This window comes from Myxocyprinus asiaticus, chromosome 14, assembly GCF_019703515.2.
Source record: "Myxocyprinus asiaticus isolate MX2 ecotype Aquarium Trade chromosome 14, UBuf_Myxa_2, whole genome shotgun sequence".
Taxonomy (NCBI): Eukaryota; Metazoa; Chordata; class Actinopteri; order Cypriniformes; family Catostomidae; genus Myxocyprinus; species Myxocyprinus asiaticus.
Window position 1 is genome coordinate 49629729 of NC_059357.1, and position 21006 is coordinate 49650734.

The 21006-nt window shown below is 38.9% G+C and overlaps 1 protein-coding gene across 3 annotated transcripts in view; it reads right to left on the minus strand.

The window, feature by feature from the left end:
* Positions 1-472: 472 nt before the first annotated feature.
* The window catches only part of LOC127452169 (G-protein coupled receptor family C group 5 member B-like), a 34260-nt gene continuing 13726 nt past the window's right edge, over positions 473-21006 (minus strand). For 2 of the 3 annotated variants that reach the window (XM_051717467.1, XM_051717466.1), the window contains 4 exons: positions 8878-9129; positions 6667-7681; positions 6481-6593; positions 473-1726 (listed from right to left, as the gene is read on the minus strand). In XM_051717467.1, the coding sequence (XP_051573427.1) occupies positions 1682-1726; positions 6481-6593; positions 6667-7681 (1173 nt within the window). In that variant the 5' untranslated portion in view covers positions 8878-9129 and the 3' untranslated portion in view covers positions 473-1681. The remainder of the gene's footprint in view (positions 1727-6480; positions 6594-6666; positions 7682-8877; positions 9130-21006) is intronic. The other variant, XM_051717465.1, reaches the window with a different exon arrangement.

Below are 21006 nucleotides of genomic sequence, written 5' to 3' on the forward strand. Positions count from 1 at the left end.
TCCGAGTGGTTGAAGTGGACAAATATCAAAATGTTTTGAAATATGTCTTTAGTGTCATCCCGCTTCAAATTGATCACCCACAACACATCTTAATACTAGGTGTAAACAGGGCCTGACTGTTCAATCTGTTCTGTGTGCCCAGAGTTCAATTATGACAACCACATTCTACAACAGTTTTCCCAAAAAATTCAATTAGTGACATATGCATTTACATTTAATTCACACAGTGTGTACAGAACTGAAGAACTTGTTGTTAATGTAGTGACCTCACTCTCTTTTGGACACTGACAGCTGGTCTGAGGTGCTGTGCTAGAAAAATCACACAAACAGGTGTGTCTAAACTCATAACAGTGTGTCTCTCCATCTTAGTTTCTCACACCAGCCCTGCAGTCTAGCATTAAACCATATATTACAGTTCAGCAAGAGTGCATGGTTTAAAAGCAGCAGCTTAAAGATCAAACAAAACACAGCATCTCTGTCAACAGCAGTTTACTAATAAATGGCAGAATATAATACATATCCAGTCTCTAACGTTAGTTTGGTCAAGAACAGCCAACACCAAACTAAATAAATTGTTGGCATCCATGTTTCTTGTTATCGTTTCTGTAGATATCACCATGTCATCCTTTGAAGACTCCTATATTCCATACACACACGGAAAAACAATTTAGAGGATCATTTCTAAATTTAAATGCAGCTGTCACTCCAAAAACTTTGCAATGTGTCAGTTGAGGGTTGCCGTTCCTAAATGGATAGTTCACCCAAAAATCATAATTCTGTCATTATTTACAGATCCTCATGTCATTCCAAATGCAAAACAAAAGGTAAATGGTGACTGAGGCTATCATTCTGCTTCACATCTTCTTTTGTGTGACAATTTTCCTTTTGGCTATTTCTAAATTAAGTTTCAGACAAAAGCAGCATACTGAGTCTACAAGCAGATGTCTGATCTATATGAACAACCCTCTCTATATCACCACAATCGATTCATTTACTCCCACTCGGTTCTCACATCAACGGTTCACACCATCCCATCTATACAGCAATAGCAGGTAGTTAACTATGTTACTGTGTTAAATCAAACAGTTCAAACCAAACTAAGGGGATATTTCAGCACTCCAGTCATTTTACATGCAAGACCCCTGATGGATCAGATGGACCAGACTGGAAAGTCACTGAGAATTGAGTGAGATTTGGACTCTTGATTTTTGATTTGCCGCATGGAGCCCCGGCACTGCAGTCACACCATTCACACACAGACAACCGCACAAAGAAAACAGCTTTCACCAGAGAGACCAAAGCGTCATGTCCTAACAGGATACTCACATGTCCAAGCTCTACTTTTGTAAAATAAAATATATATAAAAAAAAAAAATACAGAGACCGGTAAACTTTTCCATAATAAATCACAGATATATTTTGGTGCAATCAATAGTAATGGAATAAATTAGTGTTTGAATGCTTTTTTAAAGCTTTTACTATAGAATTGCTTGAAAATGGGTCAATATTTTCACCAGTTCACTAACTAAAAATCACTACAGCTATTGATCGTTTTTAAAGTTGTTAGCAGTCCTCCTGTCATGCATGTCAGATTGCTCTGGGACACACACACACACAAGTCTTGTTTCAGTGACACTGCACCGCTGATGGCTGTTGACATTGTCCTCATTCTCTTCCTCCTTCACCACAGCTGTCTTCCTGTGTATGTGGGGGGGGCAGATGGAACCTGTGACAACCACAACCACAATTAGCCAATGACACACAAGACAAGCAGGCAGGTCCAGTTTCATGTCTACGTGATTTGTATTGAAGTGTAAACACTACAATAGAGCAGTGTCCATTTAGTTATTTTTTCCTGTTACTTAATGGACTCTCTCTTAAATATGGCACCCACATTATATAAGGTCTATACATTTTGTCTATGACAAAATGTCTTGACTCAGTGAAAGGTCTAGCTTTTCATAAGTGGACAAACAAAGTAAATTCTTTCCTAAAAGTAAATGTTCTTCTCTTCAAATGGGAAATTTCTTTACTACAAATCACATTTGGCTTGTTCACTGAGTGTTTTAAGGCACTGTTTTCAGTAAATTGCTTTGGAGTAATATGTAAAATCACTATAGAAATAAAACTGAAGTGGAAATGTTAGTGTTCCTCCAGGGCTTCATGTGTATAACATCTCTGTGACTGCAGCGACTCATCCTCTGTGTGCTGAAATACTGTTGTTGTTTGCATGAATGTTAGCTCAGCTTTTTAAGAGGCTCCGGAGCTGCATTGTTTGGAGCTTTTCTTCTATTTATAGTTGGGGTCAAGACAGAGGAGACACCTGCACCCCCACCCAACAGGACATTCAATATCCCCTGTATTATTATGAACAATGAACACAAGGGGTGGGTAAAAAATATAGATTTTTCGATGCATTTCAATCTTCATTTGAACAATCTTGATATTGATTCTTAAATCCAAAGATCGATCTTTTACTCTACGCGCAACACTACTACAATGAGAGGAAATCGCTCGCATTTGCAACCAAATTTCCCGCTATGCAACTAAAATGTATTTGGCAGCTGGCTGGTAAATGTTTAGATTTTACTCACCAGTGATTGTGTAGTATAGTGGTAAATTATACAGCATTGAGATCCTTTCACTGCATGTTGAGAGTACAAGTTCCGTGTAATGCGTGTCCAAAGACGAGATCCACACAACTCATTTGTCTCTGAATAATGTCTCTTTTAATATCCTTTCTGTTCTGTACAGTCAGTTGTTCATCAAAGAGACAACAAAAATTCGAATCATGCATAGCATGGATGAGGTAAAGCCATTAGAGTCCTCTCTCATTAATTTGAACTTCTTTACAGATGTTTTTTTTACAGAAATGCCTAGTGTGGCTAACTATTCCTGAACACCAAAGGAGACCCATCTGACTATTTTGAATTGTTTTTCTATATTAACATGCACTACCACAGACATCTTTGACTGCTATCATGTATCTTGTTGCTTTTAAAAGACATGATGTCAAGTTACAACTCTGTAGAGAAGCCATTCTCTTTCATTCAGCCTCTTGTTGTTTTGAGCACAAATGCATCATGGACGCTCTTTATTTTGGCCTTCTCGTGCCCATCTGCTCCATTTTTAATTATTGGTGTTTGTAAACATGCACTATATGGACATCTTTGACCATTTTGATGTGTTTCCAATGACGTGTGCCTCAGTGCACCTATATGTCCGTTTTTTTTTTTTTTTTTGGCTCATATCAGCGTGCATTGTTTGTGAACCAGTCATAATACAACTCAAGCTTTGCAAAGGAACGGTTATTGAAAGATGGGGCAGTTAAAAACACTTAGAACTGAAAGCAAAACAGTGAGTAAACCGTTTCCTACATGAATATTTCAAATGTCAGGACTGTTTTATAGTTTATGGTGCTGAGTGTTAACAATTGTGCTTATACAATATTCGGATGCAATGTGTTGGATGTTTTATAATGTTTTGGAGCTTTGTTCATTCTCTTCCGATTGAGTTTCAAATATGGCTGTATTTGAGGGCTCCCCGATGTTAGCGGATCATAACAGTGGCCGTTTCTGTTGAAGTTTTAAGGAGGTGCTTAGGCCAAAACTGAGCGTTTCAGTCAGAGAGCCAGAGACTGGGTGAAAAATGAATATATGAAAATGAAAATCACATATGACCAAATATGACAAGTTCTGGTGCAAAAAAAAACAAAACAAAACACTTTAATAACATTATCAGTGCACCTTAATTCTGACCTCTATTATTAAAGGGGTCATGAAATGCTATTTCTTTTTTAAATAATTTTATTATGAATTATTGATTAATGCATTTACCATTAATACAGAATAAACCAGCATAAACACTTGTTGAGAGGGAGGAACCTTTCTAATGTGTCCGCCCGGATTCATTACACTCATGCACATTCCGCAACGCACGCACGCACGCACGCACACACTAGTGCTTCCCTGTCAGTGATAAAAATGACAGAGAAAGGACCTCTTGGCGCAATCTGATGTCCCATCTGGAATTGTTTTGTACTTGTTCATATGACAAAATTATCTGTATCTGTCTCTGTATTTGGATAGAACCAGATGTGGGCAGGGCTTAAACTGGAAATTTTTCTAGAAACTAAATGAAACGCCAATTTTTAAATGTTACTCTTACATTTATAGTTTCTATAAATAAAATATGCCTTTTATATGCCTTTTCATAATAATAGCCTAATAATAACAACAACAACAACAACGATTATTATTGTAGGCTACAAATATTATTTAATTGAATTTAGGCTATTTTAGTTTTTCTTCCGAGCTGAAACTGAATTTGTAGGCTACATTAACTGTGGAATATGTTGTTAACTGTGGTTTCTCTTGGTATTTCTGACATTAATATCTGCTGAAACAGTATTTTCATTTCTGTCAGTGCATGTATAATGCTATTCTGGAGGCAGGAGGTGTCAAGCAAAATGTGAAATGTCAAGCACACATTTTGCAGTGAATATTAAATACAAATTCATACATTAAAATAAATTACAATAAATTGATATAGCCTAAAAGCAGGTGAAAGTAAGCCTATCAGGAATTTTTACGATAGAACACCATTATTTAGTTAAATAAATAATAATAATTATTATTATTATTATTACTACATTTATATAGTGTCATTCCAGAGCTCAAAAACACTTACCATTTTCAAATTTAGCACAGTTTAAAGAAGAAGAAGAAAAAAAAAAAAAAGACTGAGCATGTTTCAGTTTCTTCGTTTTACATGAGCAGGGATATTCTGAATAGATGAATACTCTATGGAGCATCTAAACCTTTATGGAACATTTGAACTTTTTTTTTCAGAATAAAGTCTTAACCAGATAATTAAAAGTCAAAATGTGGTGAAATCATCACTTCTGGCCAGGACTTTAAAATCCTGTTCTGCTCAGTTTAGGCTATAAACGAATACATGGGAATCATTACGTGCGAATCATGTGATACATTAACATAGACATTTCAAGAAGTGGAACATGTACATGATGTCATATCTTAGTTAATGTTACACTTGACAAGCTCCAGACATGCACAATTAACGGAGACCGCAAAAGCAGTTGAGACCGCACCCATCCGATCTGAAATCCAACCGTAAGGTTTCATTCATAAGGTTTCCATTTTAGAAATATTGGCTTTACAGATTAATACATTTGTTATAATTTTGGATATGTTTATTTAAAATGTCGCTTTATCCTTGTGCTTCTTGGATAATCAGTCAAACTAATATTTTTTTCTATTATTCGGATGAATCCGTTATTCATTTTGAAGTCATTATTCATCCTTACCGAATAAGGTATTCGGCTTCGGGCACATCCCTAGTCTCAACTATCACCAAAACGCACGTTGCAATCGCTTTTTATGTGGAGTTCAAAGCCGTTGATGCTCTGACTCGAATCATGAACGCAGCTTCACAATTGCTGTAGGAAAGCGGACAGCCACAGTCTACCAGCAGATTAATATTGTTGAGAATGACAGTTTAACTTATGGGGAGACTAAGTGGTACTTTAAAAACATACTGCAAGTTTCAGAACTTAAAACATCTCCAGTCCAAAAAGAGAGTTTATTGTTTCCACTTTGCAAAAACGACTCGTTTTGAAATCACCTGCATTGTGATGTCAGCATGTGGTGTTCATTTGAATAGCCCTACCTCCACAACATCGTCATGATAAAAGAGAAAGAGCTGCTGAGGTACTCAAACTCTGAAAGTGGTAATATTGTTACTGTAGTTTGCTTTTAACCAGTGAAAAGGTGAGGATGTCCCTATGCATCTCTGCATAGCCTTCAGAAGGATTCTAATGTTAGGAATGAGTGGCTTATTCAAACAAATTCTCTGAACGCGTCAATGTGGGATTATACTATTTTTGTTAAGCACATTTCTCTATGGATTCTTTTGAGAACCAAGATTCAGGCTTTGCAAAGAAACTTTTATTGAAAGATGGAGCAGTGAAAACTATATTGGACATGGTGAGCTGCAATTTTAATTCTAATGTTTCATCTGTCTGTGTTTGATTAATGTATGTAAGGAGTTGAATAGTCAGCCATTTTTATCGCAAAATAAAACCATGATCAGGACTCCAATGCTAAGTGGATCGTGCTTATTACACTTACACAAACCAGTGTGTTACACTATGACGTGAACACTCAGCCACATATATAAGAACAGAGAGCTCAGTAGTAGCAAAGAAAACATTAAAAATAACTAGCAAATAATTAAATTAATTATTGTTATTGTATCAATAATTATGGCTATACAGTATATTAGGCTGTGTACTAACAGTTGAGAACAGGGGTACAATTACATATTCACAATGAAATTACAGAGAAGGCAGAGAAAAGGGGTCTTTCACCAATGTCCACCCACTTGGTATTTCAAATGTAGTAAAGAAGTGAGGAATAGGGTTGCTATAGCTCAGTGTATTATTTATGAAAATATACTCACTGCTCCACCATTTAGTATCATGGTCATCTCAGTTGGTTGGTAGACATTACTTCGGAAGGGTGCACTTGGTCTTGCCCCTGTGTTGCCATTATGATGGCTGCCACTCCTCAACCCTAAAACAGTAGAGGATAAGTAAGCATGTGTTTCTGGTATGAACATTCTAGAAATCTTTATGTTAAAATCTACCTGCAGTGTTTTCATCGAAAGCATATCCCTGGTTCTCCACAAACTGCCTGTGTGAAAGTGGGATGTCTCCATCAAGGCTGGCCTCCCGCATGCATGTGGAGTTCTGGGATGTGTCAAAGTAGTCTGGAGCTGAAGGCTGAGGTGGAGATTGCATGCAGGCGTGAGCTTCAGGAACTGCATGGAACAGCAACAACAACCAACCCTGTGCCACCAGCGCTACAGCCAGCGCCGGGTCGTCCCATTCTGGAGACTTCATGAGCACTTGGTTTCCGTAGATATAGAAGCCAACCCAAGCCACCCACAGAAGACCGGACAGCAAGCAAGAGACCAGCAGCCACACAGCATTACAGCGCCACTGTCGCATCTCTCCACACATTGCTAATGATGCAGTTACGAGAGCGGCCAACAGGAGCGCTAGCACGTAGGAACAAGCAAGTGCAAAGTCAAGTGGCTGGTACTGGCAAGCTGGGTGACCCTCACGCAGCACTGTTAGTAGAAGCCACTCCGTGGCGATGATGCCTTGCACTGCCATCAGCCCAAGTGCTAACCCAGCCAGAGCACACCCACTGGGGCTGTTAGACTCCTGCGCGAGCCTGCGTAGCCTCACACCCTGGGCCAACATGCAGGAAAAACAGAGGGAAAAGAACACCCCCCACAGGGCACGTCGCACCACGCAAAGACTCTCATTGTGCTCGATAAGGTAAACAAAGCTCAGCCCAAACAGCCCAATAATGCCCATCAACAGCAGGAGAATCAGGGCGATGCCGCTTCGCTTCGCCGTGTCTGTCACTGAGTGCAAGCGACATAGTAACACCACAGACAGTAAGATGGCAGCTAACACACCAGCCACAGCTACAGCCTCCACCACTACACCCCACAAGGCATCCAGGTCACATAAGAGAGTGTAAGGTGGTGAAAAACCAAATCCGCAGCCCCACGGGACCGTCGGCTTCTCATCTTGAGACAAACTCGCATGTAACCCCGCGACGAGCATAAACACATGGACAAGCGACATCTGAGAAAGAGAGAAAACACATCAAATGAGAAAAATAGAATGTCTTCTTTTCAATTTTGGTCTAACTCATCTAATAACACATACAGTAGCCCCATAACGTATTTCAACATGCAAGTCACTTTTAAAAATATCCCAATTTCATTGCATTAGATAACAGCATCAAATCACGTGTGTTCTGCAAACAAATGATGCTAGAGCTTTTCTCAGATTTTTTTATCTAATGCAATGACATTCAGAGACATTCAGAGTGTCCAAATACATTTTGGGGTCACTGCACATTTAGAGTATTTTTCAGTCAAATAGAAAAATAAAATACAATTTTATACACTAACTTCCTTGAAAATCTGAACACACAAATAATGCTTTTGGTAGCATTAAATAAAGTATGAAACCAAATGTATTTTTTAAAAGAACAATAGCACAAACACACTCAAGCAAAACACTTCACAAAAAGAAATTTGTTTAAAAAAAAATAAAAAAAAGATAAGTGTTGAAAATGACAAGAAAAAGTATTGTGAAACTTCATGGTTGTCAAACATTAGTGGAACATGTCCTTAGTTAATGTGATGAACTACACCTGTGGTTACTTTTCTTGGACACTTGTGTGAACGTAAGGGGAACAGACTTCGTAGATCCACTAAAATTACTTAAAACTAGTGGTCAACCGATAAATCGGCCGATATTCTGACTTTTTTAATTATCGGCATCTGCTGATAAATTTTCCCGTTTGGCCGATTTGTTTCTTGAGGGCACTGAGAATCGCCTGCTTGCATGTGAAGCAACTGAGACATGATCGTTTGACCAGTCAAGGTTTGAGCTCATAATGTTAAAGTACTCATCTGTTTCATTCTCCCTCTAGCTCCTCAACAGTTCCCTGTAACTTTTAACTGTCTTGCCTAATGATAAAAAGGCAAATATCAATAAAACTAATATCATATACAGTCTGCAAATATGCGCATATCTTGTTTAAACAAATGTAATAACCCAACCTCACAAAAATTCAGCAGATCCATCCAGCATCCTGTGGAGCACTCATTTATTTACCTCTAAAGCACGTGTTCTATCAGCCTCTCCTCAGCAGTTCCCTGTCACTTAACTTTCTTTTCTAATGATAAAAGCTAAATAACAATAAAACTTATATTATATACCGTTTGCAAATATGCAGATATCTTGTTTAAAAGATGTAATTCACAAACCTCACGAAAATCCAGCGTTTTCTTCCCATCGAGCACTCATCTAATTTCTTCCTCTGAAGCGTGTATTCCATCAGCCAGAATCAAAAACGTCAGGATCAAATGTTCCTCTGATTCACAAATCATGACGGTCACTCTGTGTCAATCCAGGCCATTTAAACTGTCAAGAGATTGCTGCTCGCACTGGATCTGCACGAGCGTGTGAATGCAACTTCAAGGCTGCATCCAAAACCAGGAACATGCTGCCTCCAGAGGCTGTATACGGAGGTAGGATGAAAATAAAGTGCTTTTCAAACTGTTCGGAGACCAGTTTCCTAAAGAGTTCCATTCATTCAAAACAGCTGTCAGTTAAGCCATTAACTGATTAGGCAAAAATGTAGCAAATGTTTTCAGATGCAGCCCAAGGTAATCTGAAAATGTTTTCAGATGCAGCCCAAGGTAAAAAAAATGTGTGCTATGAGTAAATGTATTATTCACTATGCACTGGTTTGAGTCGGTATTTTCTGCGTAAATGCGACTGCTAATGTGGACATGCCATCCATGGTTCCTGGACTACTGTGTGTACTGTTATTTCCTTCTTCCTAATATATTAACAATTTCTTCATGTACAAATAAATTACTAAAATTTGATGACTAAACAGAAATCTGAAGAAACTGCTATCTACCATTTAAAATACAATATTACTTTTTAGTTCTGTGTGAAACTGAGTAAATATAGTGCTAAATACGAGTTATATTTGAGCAATATTATGTTTGTAATTTACTTTATTATACTGTGTGATATATCAGCATTGAATCGGCCAATCAGCTACCCTGCTCTCTGGATCATCGGCCATTAAAAAACCCATATCGGTTGACCACTACATGAAACCCCCCCCCCCGCCCAAAATTTGAGATGTTAACAAATTTACACATCATTAAAAATGATAGCACTCGTTATGTTTGTAGTTAAAGGGAAAGTGGTTATTTTTTCCTTTTCCTTTTATTGAGCCATTTTGTTCTTCTGGTTTAAAAACGAATGTCACAAAAATGAGGTATGTTTGGTAGGACAGTACACATGTACAGTGTCAAGAAAAAGTATGTGAACCCTTTGGAATTAGCTGGTGATGTGCTTAAGCCAACAACACAAAAACAATTAGAATCTTTCATATCTATATTGAACACATCTCAAACATTCACAGTGCTGTGGAAAAAGTGAGCGAGCCCCCTAGGCTAAAGGCTAAATTTTATTTTACCCCAAATTTTCCATTTAATTTTTTTCTGAATTCCGGGATTAAAGTTTAATTTCATTTTATCAACAAAAAAACAAAAAAAAAAAAAAATCACATTAATAGAATTTTAATAAAATAAAAACAGAACAATTACTTTATAACATACCATTGCATTATTTTTTATTAAATGAAGAGCGTCAATCCGAAACCGAAGTTTTCTTATTTTATTATTATTATGTTCAAATACAGTGCTGCACAGTAAAGCATATTATTAAAATTAGTATTGCTCAGTGTCATATGGCTCAGTGGTTAGCATTGTCGCCTCACAGCAAGAAGGTCCTGGCTGAACTGGGCCTTTCTGTGTGGAGTTTGCATGTTCTCCCTGTGTTCGTGTGGGTTTCCTCTGGGTGCCCCACAAGTCCAAAAAAACATGCAGGTTAAGTGAATTGGAGACTCTAAATTGCCCCGTAGGTGTAAGTGAGAGTCCCCCAGCCACTGAGGGTTGTGTCAGGAAGGGCATCTGGCATATGTTGGGCCTCATGTATTCAGATAGAAGACAAAGGCAGGCCTAACACAGTCGTAAAAACCTAACTCAAGTCCCCACATTCCAAGTCATAAATTATACTGATAAAAATTGCGCCAAAATCAAACAAAGGGAGTCCAAAACAGACTACAAATCCCATGAAGCCTTGCTCACTAAAGGATCGAACTCTCAACTCCTATTGGATGAGGCACACAACAGAACGCACCTCAAACCATGACATCATCAGGAGTTGAAATACCTCTGAAATGCTTTCGGGATTTACTTCCAGTGACTTTGTTCACCGAATATAGACGTAGTTTATCACTGCTCTCAGGTGCAACCTCATGGCACAAGGAAGTATCATCCGACTTGAAACTGTGGCCATACAATCTCCATCTTGCTGGACGAGTTGAGGTTACTCTAACGGATCCAAAGGAGACTGCCAAGCAATTCGCATCTTCATCCGTTTGCCTACAGAATTGAAGAGATTAAAGATTTCTCTTCCATCTTCAATCAAGTCGACATTTCTGAGTACTCCGCCAGCCCGCCGAGAATCAACAGCCGTACCGCCCGCCGACAGAGCGAGGAAACGGCCTCCCGTCATCACCCGAGCCTCAAGCAACCGGGTCAGAGTTAAAGGACGGAGGAAAACACATTCTACCTGTGTCCTCATGCGATTCAAGTAAGAGGTTTACGTCTGGGCAGAGATAGAATATTATAGTGTGTTATTCTTGTGTTTCAAGGTTTCTTTGCTTGTACAGTTTATGGACCGCCATGTCTGCTCATTATTAATACTCAGGGTATTTATTATCATGAATTTGTTTTGCTGTATTGTCGTCCAACCAAATTGGATTTTTGTGCAATTTCACCATCGCGGGTGAGACAGCAACTGAGTTCATCCATTAAAGAGTCAAATAATGCGGGACTTTTACGAGCCGTCCACCTGAGTGATAAACTGACAGCTGCTTTCTCTCCCACTATCGCGAAATCGGCTTTAGGGCAGTCATCTCTCTCTCTCTCGTACTAGCCACACACACACACACACACACACACACACACACACACACACACACACCATATGTGTTATGATTAGATATGGAAATCAAAATAATCCTATATCACCGTTTAGTTTGTAGTTGTAAGTCGGAAGTTTATTGACTGCATTGTATTAATTATTAATTGATATTACTGCATAAATAAACTTTGTTTATATTACAAAGAGAAGTGTTTTGGTTTGTTTTGCAAACGCCTGTGTCATGCTGACGGGATGTCAAGTGCTCGGATTCAAACCTTCATTCATTGTTTTTTTTCCCCGAAAATCGATATTCTTCGGATGTCGATTTTCCTAAGAAAACAAATATTGAGACTGTTTTACTATCTGGTTATTAGTCCCTGATTTCAGGGTGGTGCTCCGTCAATGTTAATCCTTATTAATATTCTATCGATTTTTGATAACTGATAATTATCTTTGATGGTTGTTGAATTTGAATGATCAATAAGCTAGTGTTAATTTTAATTAATGTTTCATCGATGTTAACAATTAACGATTATCTTTGATAATTGTTGATTTAAAGGATTAAATAAGATAACATTGATTCTTATCAATGTTCTATTGATTTTAATAATTAATAATTATCTTTGATAATTATTAATTATTGCTAATAACAAAATTGCTCCTAAACGTAGCACACTACATTTACTGGAGCCCCATATGAGGTTTTAATGAGTTAGATTCAATTAATTAATATAAATATTAATTATTAATTATTTCTGATAGTAACACTGATCTAAACAACCAGTAAAGCCCTACACATAAAACCTGTGCCAAGTCAAATATGCATATCACAGATGGTCCGCTGTGGCAACCCCTAACAGGAGCAGACAAAGAAGGTGATCATCATTATTATTATTACTACTACTACTACATTGAATATTACATTTTACTATACAGAAATAAAATATTGCTGTCGCATTTTTTCAATTTACCGGGTCTATTTAAATGGAGCTTTTATTTTGGCATTTTGCCGGAAAATCTAATGTTTTTGATGGCTTCACTTCTCACCTCAGGAAAACAGTTCGCTAAATGGGCTAATGTGCTCATTAAACTGCAAAAGGCTATGATTTCATTCTATAAATATATTGTGGTGGAATGATCCGCCCCTCCAGCTCGTCATCGTCAGCCCGCCTCTTAGGGCCACCCTTAAGCCAGGCTCATGACGGGAGTTGGGCGGGAGAGTGAGTAGGGGTGCATAATTAATAAGCCTCATCTAGTCAGCGGTGAATGAAGCACACCTGATGGGGATAATGCTTCATCACCGCTGTCTTTAAAACGCAGGGCGCACCTCTTCTCGGGGAGCCGGCATCAAATCTCCACGTGTGCACACACTGGCATCCTCGCACGCCCAGGACCAGAGCTGGGAGGGAGCTGGACGAGATGGTGTGCTGCTGGACCCGTTCCTCAGACCAACCGGACTTGTTAATGAGTCGCTGAGGGTGAACATCTCACATTGCCACCGACAGGCTAGATGCCGGGCCGCTTTCCTCTCACGCTTGCTGTGGGCCTGGGAAGACAGGCCAATGCCGCCGCCCCTCACGCCATGGACTTTGGAGGGGAGCGCGAGCGGCCAACTGACCCAGCCCATGCCTGGGCTATCCTATGAACACTATTCCCCCTTGGACACTTTATTACCTCTTTTGGACATTTTACGTTTATTACTGTTTCCAATAAATGCCTCTCTGAGACTTGATGCCACACCCACTGTGTATGTATCTTGATCACCCTGCCACAATATAGAGTCTATATGTGCTCCGCTTCACATCGAATAAAGTGATCTACTCTTTGTCATTAATACACACACACACAGCGCACGTGATGTTTATCATGGGGTTAGTGTATAAGTAGTGGTTTCTCACATTCACTTTCTGTTGAAGCATATGCAGATCGTATAGGCTATTTGTTTAATTAAATCTCAACCTTTTGTGGTTTAATCATCACACTGGGACAGATCACAATTTTAGTTTGATTAACTGCGCATTTATACATTCATTTAATCCAAATATGTCCAATTCTGTGACACACTTTGTTTTATAGTTAATTATAAAAAGAATTTACACGGAAATCATAGGGCCTTGCTAAAGAAATCAACAAAAGCTAATTGGAGTCAGGAGTTGGCAAACCTGGCCTCCAATAAATAAAACGAGATTTAAGGTTACTTTGACTGATAAAAAAGCACTCAAAAATGTTGAATTTGCTATTCACAAAAAGCATCTGCTGACGTGGACCATGCTCACAAAAAGAGAGATTTCAAAAGACCTACGATCAAGAATGTTTCCTATGCATAAAGCTGAAAAGGGTTAATAAGTTATCTTGAATATTCATCTGTCCATAGTTAGAGATGATTTAGTACTGTGGCTACTCTCCCTAGAAGTGGTTGTCCAGCCAAGATGCTCAGTGAGTTTAAAAAAAAAAGAAACCTAGAGTGACTGCCAAAGACTTGAAGGAATCATTGGAACTGATTAACATCTCTGTTCATGAGTCTACTATATGGAAAATATTAAAACAACCATGGTGTCCATGGCAGGACACCAAGTCAAAGTGGCCCAGTCAGATCTCAGACCTTAACCCAATAGAGATGCTGTGGAATGACCTCAAGAGAGCCGTTCACACCAGACATCAAGGATAGGGCTGAACTGAAGCAGTTCTGTAAGGAAGAATGGTCCAAAATTCCTTCTGAACGTTGTGCAGGTGTAATGTTTAATGGGATGTGTTCAATAAAGACCTGAAAGATTATAATTGTATGTGTGTTGGTAGCTTAAGCACATTGTGCTTTGTCTATACTTTTGAGTTTGATGAAGATGAGATCACGTTTTATGATCAATTAATGCAGAAAACCAGCTAATTCCAAAGGGTTCACATACTTTCTTGCCACTGTACGTCAGTAGATTCTACATTTTTTTGACATAATTCATTCTATCCAATCACAGTGTTGCCTCATACAGGAGCAGGTTATTATAGCAGAGAATTCAAAAGCATGGACATAGCGGCTCTTCCAGGCATGCGGGAGACTTTAACAGCACTCGCGGAACAGGCATGGGAGCAGACTTTTACAACTAAACACCTTGATGTGATTGAAATCACACATCAAAATTGACCACAGTCCATAACCAGACCAGCGCGAGCGTTTCTTGGTTGCAGACATGAAGCAGCAATTTATGAGGGGAGGCTGTTGTTTAGTTTAGCCGATTCCTTCGCTTGTTCTTGGTGTGTCTAATCATAAACAGGATAACACAACGTATGTTTAAAAACAGAAGACAATGATGAAAACCGAAACTCAAAGACGTCAATTCTCTTGCATCCTTTACATCGTGCAAAAGTTCCCAGGATTTAAGCCTACATGGTTTACCAGCATTAAGTTGTCATGATAATGGAGTCAAAATACTGGATAACTTTGCGCAGACAAGGTTAGTAAGTGATTTTATCACACGAGTCATGTTAACAAGCATCATTAAATAACTGTGCGTACACACGTATTGGTGTGTGAAATCTGCGTACAAACATTTTCATGAATAAATCATGATTCATCAATAATCAAGGATCAACTGAAACCACACGTACACAAAAAATGCATACTCCCGGTGGCCTTATAAACATGGAATAGGCTTACAGACAGATTGTTTCACTTTTAATTAACTATATCACAATTCCAGTGGGTCAGAAGTATACCTACACTAAGTTAACTGTGCCTTTAAGCAGCTTGGAAAATTCCAGAAAATGATGTCAAGCCTCTAGACAATTAGCTTCTGATAGGAGGTGTACTGAATTGGAGGTATACCTGTGGATGTATTTTAAGGCCTACCTTCAAACTCAGGGCTTCTTTGCTTGAAATCATGGGAAAATCAAAAGAAATCATTCAAGACCTCAGAAAAAAAAAATTGTGGACCTCCACAAGTCTGGTTCATCCTTGGGAGCAATTTCCAAACACCTGAAGGTACCATGTTCATCTGTACAAACAATAGTACACAAGTATAAACCACACAGCCATCATACCACTCAGGAAGGAGATGCATTCTGTCTCCTAGAGATGAACGTAGTTTGGCACGAAAAGTGAAAATCAAAGGACCTTGTGAAGATGCTGGAGGAAACAGAAAGACAAGCATCTATATCCACAGAAAAAAAGGCTGCTCAGCAAGGAAGAAGCCACTGCTCCAAAACCGCCATAAAAAGCCAGACTACAGTTTGCAAGTGGATAAGGGGACAAAGATCTTACTTTTTGGAGAAATTTCCTCTGGTCTAATGAAACAAAAACAAAAAAAATGGAACTGTTTGGCCATAATGACCATCGTTATGTTTGGAGGGAAAAGGGTGAGGCTTGCAAGTAGAAGAACACCATCCCAACCGTGAAGCATGGGGGTGGCAGCATCATGTTGTGGGGGTGCTTTGCTGCAGGAGGGACTGGTGCACTTCACAAAATAGATGCCATCATGAGGAAGGAAAATTATGTGGATATATTGAAGCAATATCTCAAGACTTCAGCCAGGAAGTTAAAGCTTGGTCGCAAATGGGTCTTCCAAATGGACAATGACCCCAAGCATACCTCCAAAGTTGTGGCAAAATGTCTTAAGGATAACAAAGTCAAGGTATTGGAGTGGCCATCACAAAGCCCTGACCTCAATCTGACAGAAAATTTGCGGGGAGAACTGAAAAAGCGTGTGCGAGCAAGGAGGCCTACAAACCTGACTCAGTTACACCAGTTCTGTCTGGAGGAATGGGCCAAAATTCCAGCAACTTATTGTGAGAAGTTTGTGGAAGGCTACCCAAATGTTAAACAATTTAAAGGCAATGCTACCAAATACTAACAAAGTGTATGTAAACTTCTGACCCACTGGGAATGTGATGAAAGAAATAAAAGCTGAAATAAATAATTCTCTCTACTATTATTCTGACATTTCACATTCTTAAAATACATTTTTTTTTCTCATGGCAGTGCTCAAAGTGCCAAATTCGTGTCACAATACTGGCAGCGATTCTAACTCTTATAAGGTGTAAGTCCGGTGTCCTGTTCGTGAAAGGATCACGACAAGGGGGAGGACCGCTAAAGGTTTCTTCCCATGTCGAGCACTGCCATATTCACCACATGTACAGCCTGAATTAGTGGACAATCAGGCACAGATAAATCCTCCTGCTCTAGCAGCGCAGTTCATCCAACATCTACGGTAGGTATGCGGTACATACTATAAAATATTTCTAAATTGTAATGTACTGCATTTTATAGTGTGTATTTTGTGTGTGTGTTTTTTATTTTTATTTTTTTTTTTGCTTCGGTGGCATCTTTCCCTTCACGTTTGAAACTGTACAGGTGCAATGGTGCTGAAAGCCCTTATTTTTAGATGGTTTGGGTGCGTTTTATGCAAATTACTAACTTCGTGCACGCACCCCATTTTGATTAGTCCGGATTCATTAACATAAGAATGAGGATAAAAACAAATTCATTTACGATGAACCTGTCGTAAAAACTTTTCCTGTGCGTATAAGTTAAAAAAATAAATAATGTGTGTGCATTTACGCAATATACCCAGTGTTTATTTAATGTTTTATGTATGGGATCCGTTTACTTTTCATTGTGTGTGCCTTACTGAATGTGATTTTTTTCTAAATTATTTTCTGTGGTAAATCTACATTATGCCACAAATGCTGAAACACACCCCTTGTAAGACTAAATATCTATGAATTAATGTAAAGTCTCAAAAAAAGTGCTGGTTTTGATGGTAATGTCTGCTCTGAGTGCTGTTCACACTTCATTTTCAAAAGTTTGAACAAAACATCCAAAAAACATTTGCAAATCTTTTTGCAAATTTGAAAACTGTTCAACCATTTTCACTCCTCATTTTTGTCCCATGACTGATATACAGCAAAGATCCCCAAAACTCTTTTGTTTTCATCTCCACTCATAATGTGATGTTCAGCCATCTCTATTGTGTGTTTTTTTTTTTTTTTTGGAAGAAGCTCTCGTCATCCTCCCATCCTGCCCCATTCCAAAACAGGTCACATTTTTACATAGGTGCCTAATTCCGTGAGTCTTTTTTCAGTCTAAGTTGTGAACGAGTGGTGCAGAACTAGGGGGATTTCATGAACTTTAAAACCAGTATTGAACTTTAGATATGTGAACATTTGATTCCAAAAGACATATGCAGATGACGCTTTGATATTTCTAATACAACAACATCCACACATTTTAAGTGTGACTTAAGTTTCCAAATACTTTTTACAGACAAAAATGTATAATTTGTTGTTAGGCTTTTCAAATGAGGCAGAGTTTTTTTTTAGTCCAATGTATATTCATATTTCACTCATTTGAAGTTTACTTGGCCATACATATTTTTGTATGGAAAGGTTTGACTTAAATAGTTTGTTAATATGACTATACAAACATTTTATAGAATGCTAATAAACAGTGTAAGATAAAAGGTATTTCATATACCTTTCCATACAAAAATCTGATATTATTTTTTATATTGCTTCAAAAATAATACTTACAATAATACAGCAACAAGCATGTTTCATGTATCTTTTATCTGTTCGCTTATAATTTTTTGTAGTACCTTGTTTTTGGATCAGTAATTTACTCTGTAATGATGGCATAGATCTGTATCTTTAAGAGTGAGTTCTCACTAGGGGTGTAACAGTTCTCGGTAAAAAAAAAAAGGAACTGTACGGTTTGCCAACCACGGTTCAGTAAGCATTTGCTCCGCGGTTCATCTCTAGTTTAATGACGCATCTGGATCATACAGTTTGGCGAAGAAAATAAAAGCACCATATAGTCATGCGCAGTTGTAACCTCCGCTAATGCACAGTTATGGCTCTGTAGATGGACACACTCCACCTGCGTTTCACGTGGGTCAACTTTCTACAGAGAGAAGCTGTCCTATTAACTGTTGGTATGTTAAATCAGTTGATGACATCACAGTTCTGCACGTGTTAGTTGGCAAAATGGCAAGTGGATAAAACAAGCCACTAGTGAGAAGCCCCTGCGTCATTTAAGTCTCCTGTCTGGGAACTTTTTCTTTATGCAGTCACTTACAACAGTGATGGTCAAAAAACTTTTACAACAATGTTTGTAGACATTGCTCGACACGATTGCTGTATACTGGTAATACATCGATGTTTGATAAGCTATTTATGCTGACATCACCCGAGGATATATAACACGCGGTGCGCACAGAGTCGCAGGTGAGCCCGAAACTGCACACAGACACAGCTTCGGGCCTTCCGTCTTGAAGCAGGCACTCGGTGCTAGTTCAGACAGACATGAAACAAGAACTAAAAGCGTTTGGGGTGTTCATAGCCAAAGTTATGTTGCCCTTACTCGGTTGATGAAGATGTGGGATTTCCACGTATGATTAACATACTCGAGTCGCGTTACGAAATCCATTCTCGTATTCATTTTAATAGCAAGTTTTAGTCTATACAGATTTTGAATGTTGAATATACGTTGAGTTCGAAATGCACTTTGTTGATGCATGTAGCGTAATAATGCAGAAATTAATTTAAAACGTTGAGTTAGGGAGGAACATGGATGCCATGCGAGGTTCAGATGTGTGAATGGTGAGCTCTGCACACTTTGCTAGTTTTAACACTATTAATGTCATAAACCGGTGAGATTCGATATACTCTGTTCCATAACTGTTCTAGGTGGACAATGTGTCAAAGAATTCAAAATCCTCGGGCTCTGGAGAAATGAAAAAGACACTTATGTGCTCAAGTTGACACCCCCGAGCAGCAGGCCCTGAGCCAGGGAGTCGATTTGGTTGGTGAAGTGCTGGAAATTCTGTGAGAAATGTTGAACATGTCAGCAATGCTGACGAAGGTCATTGCTGTCTTGGAGGATCGTGCTGTAATATATTGATCGATCACTGCCATGGAGACAAAATTCACTGAGATGGGGATGTCGAAAAATTAGCATTATCTGCTAATCCGCTAGCGACTAAGGTGGATTTGGAGCATGTCTGGGAGAAGTTGGAGGACTTGGAGAACTGTAGCCAGAGGAATAATGTCTGTATTGTTGGAATTCCTGAGGCCGAAGTGGGTCAGGATATGGTGAAATTCCTGGACGGGCTCTTTCTGAATCTGCTCGACATAACAGGCTATAAACTGGAAATTGAGCAAGCTCACAGGGTTCCGGCTTGGCGATCCACTGAGGGAGATAGGCCTTGATCAATTCTGGCCACATTTCTGAGATCATCCGATAATGATCTCGTGTTACATGAGGCGAGGAGTAAAGGAAGGCTTTCTTGGAAGAACCACAGCATTTTCTTGTTCCCAGACTTTGCGAATTTGACGAGAGAAATATGATCGATTCAAGGAATGCAAGAAACTCTAACATCAATGGAAGGTCGCATTTGCACTGATGTTCCCGGCCAAATTGAGAATAGATGCTAAGGATGGCCATAAAACATTCACATGTCCCCAGCAAGCGATGTCCTTCATAAAGTCATTGGAGTGATTAGGTCCATTTGTTGCACTCATGTAGCAGCCGAATGGGCCGGCTCGCTGAACATTCGTTTGACTGTCCGAGGAAACTGAGTGCCTTTTTTTTATTTGTGCTGCTTCCACCTAGCGGCTGGAGTTTGTTTTGTGGAGGAACACACCTTCGGGACACTTATGTGGATGAATCTACACATTCTTTGTGTTTATTCCACATATTGGCTAGAGTTTGTTTTATAGATGATCTTTTATTTTTGTAATTCTGTCTCACAAATTTGTATAGAAACACCGAACTTCAGCAATCCGACAGCAAAGTTGTCACGGGGGCTCTCGAGTTTAGAGCGATGGACGCCAGTTGGCGCTGTCATGTGCAGGATTAATGCACATGTTTTTCTTTTTTCTGTTTGTTTGGTTTTGTGGGGGGGAAGTTTGGGGTTTGATTGTTGCACTAATGTGGTCTTTATAATTTTGTTTTTGACACACAATCTATTTTTTCTATTATGTCAAAATGTCAAATTTTAATATGAGCGGATTGTCTCTCTCCACGTGGAATGCAAATGGGTTGGGGCACCCCATAAAAAGAAGGAAGGTTATTTCTCTTCTTAAGCACAAGAAATATGATATAGTGTTTCTTCAAGAAATGCATCTTTCCCTGCAAGAAGCTGAAAAATTTGGGAAGATATGGGGTGGACATGTTTTCTTTATTGCTGGCTCAGGTAAGAGCAGGGGAGTCATTACTCTGATACGCAAGCATCTACAATTCAAATGTCTCAAACAGATTAAAGATATATTAGGGAGAGTCATTATTGTTTTAGCTGAAATTCAAGGGCAAAGGTTGATTTTGGCTAATATTTATACACCTAATGCTGATGATCAGGGCTTTTTTATAGATCTTGAAGGGATGCTGCAAACCGCTG